The sequence below is a fragment of the Henckelia pumila genome, chromosome 3 (genome assembly GCF_033568475.1).
Source record: "Henckelia pumila isolate YLH828 chromosome 3, ASM3356847v2, whole genome shotgun sequence".
In the NCBI taxonomy this organism is placed as follows: Eukaryota; Viridiplantae; Streptophyta; class Magnoliopsida; order Lamiales; family Gesneriaceae; genus Henckelia; species Henckelia pumila.
Window position 1 is genome coordinate 196,485,983 of NC_133122.1, and position 9,441 is coordinate 196,495,423.

Here is a 9,441-nt window from a genome sequence, read left to right on the forward strand (position 1 = left end):
GGAATTAGAAAACAAGTTGGGTCAAAGCCCAACATATATTAATATATTATATATAAACAATCAACAAAGAAGAATGACATAAAAGAATTGAACGAACATTGCCATAAAGCAGGAAAATATGTACATTGTTCAGCACAAACAAACACATTATTCACAAATTTTTTTTAAAATATTGAACCTTTTTAAATTTTATTATTTATTTTTATACATTATAAATAATGCAGGCTTCCAGAAAACTTTCGAGGGCCAAGGCTGAACCCAGGCCCAAAGATGAGTATAAATACCAAGGTTGAGCTATTTCACAGCGAAACCTTTCTATTTCACGATAAATTAAGGGTTCGCGGAGCGATTTGTGCCGTTGCTAGCTAGGTTTTTCTCATTCAAATACATCGTAAGTAAGCCCCTTTCCCTGATTCGCATCATCGTACAAGCGTCTGTCGAATGAAATTGATATTTAATTTTGTTGGATCCTGAAGATCGAATGTTTTTGGGTCGGTGAAGGAAGCATTTGCTGTGATTCTAGGGCTTGCACACGTTGAGAAGAGTTCAATTGTATTTTCCCTCTTGTTTTCTTTTAGGTGAAAGTTGTATCTTTATCTGGGTTTTTCTGTAGCCCAAGTTTTCCTCGTTGAAACCAAGCATTAACCTTTATGACGAGGCTAAAGTGCGTTGTTTTGGTAAATTGGACTATAAAGTAGGAGAATTGCGGTAGTTTACAGGTGACTTATGGGAGATGGGAATAGAGATTAGGATAACTGCGACTGAGATTACATTTGTTAGTGCTCTTCAGTCTTCACTACAATGAAGTTTGTGTGTCTGGAGAGCAATCCAATTGAATAAACAATTGAGTGTGTGTGAATTGCAACGGAAAATTATTAGGTCTTTGCTTTAGTTTTTTAATTCGCTGACGTCTGTCTAAATTTGACACTTTTTTTTGGCTACTGCTGCCTAGTAGTTGCATTGTTGACTGATATGTGTTACAGTTGTGCGTTGCGGCTTTGATTTAACTTGAAAAACCGTTCGGTGTTATCCATAACAGGTTCTGTGAAAGAGCATTACATCTTCTAGTTTTAGGTATATAGATTAGGTGGGGGTTTTTTCTCTTTTGCATGGAGTGTATCTGGGAACACTTATTCAAATGGAATGCTTTAAAATTTTCGATTAACTTGCAATCGGTCTGTGGGATATCATCTTTTATGTGCATAGTTGAAACGGAAGGGAAATTAAATCAGGAGACCATTTGTTTACCTTTTCTGCCGTAATTTTATTTCTCTTTATTTTTTGTAAAACAATATTTTTCTCATAAATGAAAAGGATATCATGAGTATGTGTAATTTGTTAAATAATACTGCAACTTTTGATATCTGGTTGATTAGATAAATGATTCGATCTAGATTCTCTGCAGATGCACTTAAAAACCATCTTTTGCATATATATATGGAAGGACGTCCTTAATTTTTTATTCGTATCCTTTGCAGGAAGACTGGGTTTTTTGGATCCAAACCCTAAACCCTCATCTCCTTCCTCAATTACCAGCAATGGCATCTATGGTCAGATCAAGCGGCAGCAAGAGCAGCAGCGACGGTGTACTATCCCGAATCTCCAGTTCCTCGGTCGCGAAGAAGGGGAAGGCCGCCGCTTCCGATGTGTCTTACGTCGCGAAGCGCCTTCTGAAAAGCACGGGCAAGGCGGCTTGGATCGTCGCCACCACCTTCATTGTTCTGGGGCTTCCTCTGATCATTGAGATGGAGCGCGAGGCGCAATTCAACGAGCTTGAGCTCCAGCAAAGCTCCCTCCTTGGTGCGCCTCCGGCGCCACCAGCTTTCGCTGGCCCATCAAAGTGATGAATTTTTTAATTTCTTGTATGATTTAAACAATGTTTTTTCTGATATTTTGGATCTTGATAGATAGTATTGGATCTCGTCGCTTAGTTTATTATTTAGCTATAATTAGCGGTTGATTGAATCTTTGTTTAAACAGGATTTTACGTTATTGAGATGAGGCAATGTAGTTTTACCGCGTGATTGTGATTGGATTTGAACAAGATAGTTTCAAACTTTATTACTAATTATCGGGTTTTGGTTTTGCCTGAGTTCTAGTATGTTAAAAGTTGTTTTTTGCAGTGGAGATTCTATGTTTTCTAAAGGTGTTTCATATTTATTTCTTTTTAGTATATGATTGCACATTTTCTTGAATGGTGTTAATAATTTTTGTACACACAAGTCATCCATCTAAAATACAGAAGACCAGTTTGGAATAGCTCGTGTACTTTTAAGTTCTTTGTAATGGTTCTTGTTATGATGCCAATTACTTTTATGTTCTCAGGTATTAATATTGTGATATATGTAGATTGTTTACTTCTGTGTTTAAACTTAATTACTGTAGATTAAATGAGGACACTCTTGTGCAAAGTGATTGTAATTTAGGTTGGAGTTAGTGGTTGAAAGGTGTACTAAGCAAAAAGTGTTTGCTACAGTGTGTCTGTGTAATAGTTTCAAATGTTGGCAAAGGGTTGTGTTAGGTTGTGTTAAAACAAATCAAGTGTTCTAGCAAGGGGATCTCCTTTGCTTTTGTGGTGTATTTCGGTTTTTAGTAGTTTTTGTGATAAGGATCGAATGATTTGAAACAAAAGATTAGGCAACTTGAGTCTGCTAGCAACTCCAGAGAACTGGGTTGGACAATTGAATGGAGACATTCTGATCTTGTGGCAAATTGACATTGTTTTCTGGTTTTTATTTCTCTGTTTACAAGGTCTACAATATCACACATATGGTACTAATGTACAACTACAAATTTTGGAATAGTTCTTGTGTACTTTTACGTGCTTTCATGTTCTTGAATATTCATTTTGTGTTGTGTGGAGATCTTTTGTTTTGGTTTGTATTTAAACATGGTTTTTGTAGTATTGAATTCGGACCCTCTTGTGCAAAGTTATTGCAATTTAGGTAGGAGTTAGCAGCTGATAGGTGTAATAGGTTGAATTTTGATATGTTGGTGGCGTCTTGTGTGAAAAAAGGTTCTTAGTGTTCTAGCAAGGGGATTGATTGCCTTTGCCTTTGTGGTTTATTTTGGTTTTCAGAATCTTTTTGTGAATTTGGTGCAACTCCAGAGGATTTGGGGACCAATTTGACACTCTTGAGTTTGTTTACTTGCTTTTTTTTATCTTTATTTGTACAATGTTATATCATAAATGGTACGATTGCTCAGTTCATATCAATTCTATATGATAATAGGAGGGAAGCACCGAAAATCCCTAACAAATGTGATGCCTGTGGTAAATTTGCACTTGTATCGCCCAACTTGATCGCCCCAATTAAATTGTCCCCTCCAAGGAGCGAGAATACCGCATACGGAAGTTTTCGCTTGCGGTGAAGATGGTGGGTCCCACGCGGAGAGGCTCCGCGTAGTGAAGCCCACCAAACTTATTTTTCTTTTTTTTTTTTTAATTTTTTTTAAATATGAACGGTTGAGATGATCTGATCTATTGAAATCAACGGTCAGATCATCTCAACCATTATTTTAATTTTAAAAAATGATTTTAATTAAAAATAAATAAATAAATTGTAAAAAAATTCAAAAAATTCAAAAAAATTAATTATAAAAATTATAAAAAAACCAACGGCTATAATTTTCAAAATCCATAAAATTTTTTATAAATACACTCATTTTTTATTTTCTTTTATTTACTTGTGTCAAGTTTAATTCATGTATTTTTTTTCATTTGTGTTTTTTATTTTGGAATATTATGTAATGCTTTTAAAATTATGTAGTTTTTATGTTTTAAAAATATTATTCTTAATTTGTTATATTTATGTGCATTTTTTATGTAATTTTTAAATTTAATTATATTTATTTTTAATTTGTTATATTTATGTGTTTTTTTATTATGGTTTAAAAACATTATTTAATGGATTAAAAAATATTATTTTAACATCACTCATCACTACAACATCACCACACCACTGTAAGAACATACAATTAAGAACATACAATGAAGTTATCAATCCTGACATTATCATGCGATCAAATTATCAATTTCACCACACCAACTTTCTCACATTTTTGTACATCTTTAATCGGATTTGTGATGATGCATGTGGTAAGTTTGCGCTTGTAATCGGATTTGTGATGAGTTAGACAGTGAGTATGTGGTCGTAAATCGTTGTATGGGTTTTAAAGACTTAATGTGAATAAACTTGCCAAAAACTGAACTCTACTCTTACCTGTTTATGAAAATTTTGTCCCATCAAAGTGACAATGCTTCAGATTTGTTTTAAATTGTTTACATGATTCCATGCATGCACACCATTTGCTCCTTCCGCACGCAGGTGCTTGTTTCAGCTGTATTTGAATGAAAGGCTTTGGATTCGATTCGTGGCTTTTAAATGGATGGATTTGGTGGGAGTTTCGAATGCTACTTGAGATGAACTGAAGAAATGAATACTCTGTCTCCTTGCTATTTTTCTTGTGGCTAAATTTACGTTTAGATTTTGGTACCCTTGAGAAGATGTGTATTTATGAAAGCGTGATCTGAAAATTCTTTCAGAATTGGTGTGAATTGAGAAGCTTTTCCAAAGCAATGGCGGAGCCAAGATTTCTGATCTATCCGGGTGGCCATAAGTGTGGCTCTGCCACTGCTCCAAAGACCCATTTCTTCACAAGCCTGGAAATATTATTTTGGGGTTTTGGATTGTTGAAAATTGTTATTGAATGAATTGTGGAAATAATGGGCTTGAAAAGCTTGTCCCAAATGGCTTGAAAAGTTTGTCCCAAGTGTTACAAATAATTTGAATTTGGTGAAATAAATTGGAGGGAAATTGGGAATTGGTTGTCCAACATTGGAACAACTCTAATTTGTTTCTTATCTTAAATAATCCAAATTTGGTTTATGGGATTGGGCCTTTAGGGTACCGGATGTTTTGTAAAGGGGCAAGACGTTAATCGATGCAACAAACACACACGCGCGACCGGCCGGCGAGGCGAGGCAAGGCAAGGCGAGGTCTTATGATCAATTATTCTTTTTGGATAAAATTTAATTGATAAAATAAAAAGAAAAAAAAATTTATTGCGCCCGAGCGGTCAAAAATGACCGACCGAGCGCAGTCCTCACCTTGCGAGACAGTGGGCTTCAGAAAAGTTGGGCGCTCGGTCCACCAAATTTTACCGACTGAGCGCACCCTTATTTGAGCGAGACAGAAAGTCTGTCAAAAGTGGGGCGCTCGATCGGTCAAAAATAACCGACCGAGCGCGCCTTTTACAGTCCGAAAAGCTGCATCTTTTTCTGGGCTTTTCTGTCATGGGTTGCATCCTTACGCCATAAATCGTGTATTTTGGAGTCATAGTATATATATATGACTGTTATAACGCAGAGAGACAATCTAAAACATCTGAGAACATCAAACGATTGAATATCAGATTTCTCTGCAAATTCTTCCCCCTCTCTCTCACAAAAGAAAAAGTTAATACATATTTAGTTCGACGAAGATCGAGATGTTTGTTGTGCTGTTATATCTCGATTGAATAGTCGTTGTATCTTAGAGACGATTGCCGCCAACGTTGAGCATTGTTAACGGGCAATTTCGTCTTGCGGAAAGAGAGATTCTCTCGCCTCGACTAGTTGCTGCTTTTATTGTTGTTGTTGTACAAGTTTCTTCAGAATTCGGAGTACACCCTTTTAACAATCGCAAGACGAAATTTTGTATTTCTTGGATTCTGAAGATGTCTACAGTTTCATTCACTCCGCTCGCTTTTGCCCCCGCACATGGAGAAAAACCGCCTAAGTTTTCTGGTGCCGACTTCAAACATTGGCAGCAGAAGATGTTGTTCTATCTGACAACACTCAATCTGTCTAGATTCCTGAAGGAAGATCCCCCTGTCATCGTTGATGGCGTTTTTGACACCCAAAGGAGGACCGCAGTTGGTGCATGGGAACCACAACGATTTTCTGTGCAGAAACTATATTCTGAATGGCCTTGATGACACTCTCTATAGTGTCTACTCCTCAGTCAAGACGGCCAAGGAACTCTGGGATTCCTTGGAGAAGAAATACAAAACTGAAGACGCAGGAATAAAGAAGTTCGTGGTTGGCAAATTTCTGAACTTCAAGATGATAGACTCAAAAACTGTGATGAGTCAAGTGTAAGAGATACAAATCATCTTGCATGACTTATTGGCCGAAGGGATGGAAATCAATGAACCATTTCAAGTCGCGTATATCATTGAGAAGTTGCCTCCGATGTGGAAGGACTTCAAAAACTACCTTAAGCACAAACGTAAGGAGTTGAAACTTGAAGATCTGATCGTGAGACTTCGCATCGAGGAGGACAACAGAAATATCAAGGCCAAGTCACATAAAAAGATGAAAACCGAGGCCAAAACAAATCTGGCGGAGTCTAGTACGAGTCAAAAGAGGAAGCGCCCCCATGATGGAAAGCAAAAGGGGAAAGCGAAGAAATTTCAAGGAAGTTGCTACAACTGTGGCAAACCGAATCATATGGCAAGGGATTGCCGAATTCCAAAGAAAAACAACACAAATCAGAAACGAAATCAATCAAACTTGGTTGAACAAAGGTATGTACCTTTAGCAATTTCTGATATTGATTTAAGTGTCGTTATTTGTGAGACCAACATGGTGGATGATCCGAGAGAATGGTAGATTGATACCGGCTCTACGAGCTATATTTGTGTCGATAAAGATATGTATTCCACCTATGCCACCGTTGGGGATCGAAAGTTGTTCATGGGAAACTCCGCAACGTCTGAAGTTGTTGGAGTGGGAAATGTGGTGTTGAAAATGACCTCGGGCAAAGAGGTGACGCTCAAGAATGTGTTGCATGTGCCAGACATTCGAAAGAACTTAGTTTCGGGTTCTTTCTTGAGCAAGCCAGGCTTTAGAATGGTGTTTGAGTCTGATAAATTTGTATTAACAAAATTCGGTGTATTTGTTGGTAAATGGTACCAAGATAGCGGTCTCTTTAAATTGAATTTAATGAATGTTACCCGCCCTGAGGCGAAGAATAAAGTTATTGGTTCTGCTTACTTGACTGAAAGTTATGATATATGACATGAACGATTAGGACATGTTAACTTCAACACGTTGCAAAGAATTTCAAATTTAAATATAATATGTATGTTTAAAAGAAATCCACAACATAAGTGTGAGATTTGTGTTGAAGCAAAAATGGTTAAAGCTTTATTTCATACTGTCACGAGAAGTACTACACCACTTGAATTAATACATACTGATATATGTGATTTAAAAATGGTACAAACACGAGGTGGAAATAAGTACTTTATAACATTCATTGATGATTGCACCAGATTTTGTTATGTATATTTATTGAAAAGCAAAGATGAAGCAATTGAAGCTTTCAAGAAATATAAGACTGAGATTGAAAATCAACGAAGTTCAAAGATTAAAATGATTCGAAGTGATCGAGGTGGAGAGTATGTGGCTCCTTTTGAAGAATTTTGCTCAACTTCGGGCATCATTCATCAAACAACAGCCCCCTACTCACCTCAATCTAATGGCGTTGCTGAACGCAAGATTTGAACTTTAAAAGAAATGATGAACGCGTTGTTAATAAATTCTGGCTTACCTCAAAATATTTGGGGTGAAGCGATTCACTCAGCAACTCACATTCTAAATAAAATTCCAATCAAAGGGAAAGATGAGACACCATATGAATAGTGGAAAGGTCGTAAACCTTCTTACCAATACCTCAAAGTGTGGTGGTGCTTGGCTAAAGTAGAAGTACCTAAGCCAAAACAAATAAAAATTGAGCCTAAAACGGTTGACTGCATATTTATTGGTTATGCATACAATAGTAGTGCATATCGATTCTTAGTGCATAAGTCAACAATTTCTTATGTAAATGAAGACACAATTATGGAATCAAGGAATACTGTATTTTTTGAAAATATTTTTCCATGTAAAGAAAAAAAAGAAATAAGTTCGAACAAGCGAACTCATGAACACACAATTGAAACTCCACAAAACAACAAGGAACCACGACGCAGCAAGCGTGTAAGAGTTGAAAAGTCGTTTGGTCCTGATTTTCTAACATACATGTTAGATAATGAACCAAGAACTCTTCAAGAGGCTTTATCAAATTCTGAGGCTCCTTTTTGGAAGGAAGCCATACAAAATGAAATAGATTTCATCATGCACAATCATACATGGGAGTTGGTTGATCTCCCTTCGGGATGTAAATTTTTAGGATCCAAGTGGATTCTTAAAAGGAAATACAAAGAAGATGGATCTATAGATAAATATAAATCTCGACTAGTGGTTTAAGGTTTTAGACAAAAAGAGGGATATGATTTCTTCGATACCTACTCTCCAGTTTCTAGAATAACATCCATTCGTGTTCTTATGGCTATTGCAGCATTGCATGATCTTGAGATACATCAAATGGATGTTAAAACAACGTTTTTGAATGGAGAGTTGGACGAAGAAATATATATAAAACAACCAGAAGGGTTTATTGTACCCGAAAAAGAAGGAAAGGTGTGTAAACTTGTCAAGTCATTGTATAGACTCAAACAAGCACCTAAACAGTGGCATCAAAAGTTTGACACTGCAATGTTGTCACATGGTTTCACAATAAATGAATGTGATAAATGTGTCTACATTAAAGGTACTACAAATGCATATGTAATTGTTTGCCTTTATGTAGATGACATGTTAATCATGGGAAGCAACCATGAATTGATTGTGAAAACCAAGAAGATGTTGAGACAACATTTTGATATGAAGGATTTGGGATTGTGTGATATAATTCTAGGGATTAAAGTCTCTAGACTTCCTGCTGGAATTATGTTATCCCAAACTCATTATGAAGAAAAGGTTCTTGAACGATTTAATGCCACAAATCGTCCTCCGGCTAGAACACCTATAGAGTTGGGTACACATTTAGCCAAAAATAGAGAAGAACCTGTTTCACAAGTAGAATATGCAAGGGTGATAGGAAGTTTAATATACTTAACTAACTGTACCCGTCCTGATCTTGCATATACTGTAAACAAACTTAGTCGGTTCACAAGTAATCCAAGTGAGGATCATTGGAAAGCACTAATGAGAGTGCTTGGATATTTAAAATACATTTCTATTTATGGAATAGTGTATACAAAATATCCTGCGATCCTAGAAGGATATTGTGACGCAAATTGGATTTCTGACACAAAAGACTCCAAGTCTACAAGTGGATATTTGTTCACAATTGGTGGAGGAGCGGTGTCATGGAGATCCTCTAAACAAACTTGTATAGCTCGGTCGATTATGGAGTCCGAGTTCATTGCTCTAGATAAAGTTGGAGAAGAAGCCGAGTGGCTTCGAAACTTTCTCGAAGATATTCCATGTTGTAATAAATCGGTGTCTTCCATTACGATTCATTGTGACAGTCAGTCAGCAATAGGAAGAGCACAAAGTAGTATGTACAA

The 9,441-nt window shown here is 36.5% G+C and overlaps 1 protein-coding gene across 2 annotated transcripts; it reads left to right on the plus strand.

Moving 5' to 3' along the window:
* The first annotated feature begins 253 nt into the window (after nucleotides 1-253).
* Nucleotides 254-2,092, plus strand: LOC140892453 (mitochondrial import receptor subunit TOM9-2). 2 transcript variants are annotated; one of them, XM_073301340.1, is made up of 2 exons: nucleotides 254-391; nucleotides 1,479-2,091. In XM_073301340.1, the coding sequence occupies exon 2, from the start codon at nucleotides 1,539-1,541 to the stop codon at nucleotides 1,842-1,844; it is 306 nt and encodes a 101-aa protein (XP_073157441.1). In that variant the 5' UTR covers nucleotides 254-391; nucleotides 1,479-1,538; the 3' UTR covers nucleotides 1,845-2,091. The 2 variants fall into 2 exon arrangements, with proteins under 2 accessions (XP_073157441.1, XP_073157442.1); XM_073301341.1 differs by having other exon boundaries at nucleotides 259-395; nucleotides 1,479-2,092.
* The last annotated feature ends 7,349 nt before the right edge of the window (nucleotides 2,093-9,441 follow it).

Bases quoted from the DNA above. Each gene is read 5' to 3' on its own strand.
- LOC140892453 (XM_073301340.1), top strand. From the start codon at position 1,539: ATGGCATCTATGGTCAGATCAAGCGGCAGCAAGAGCAGCAGCGACGGT.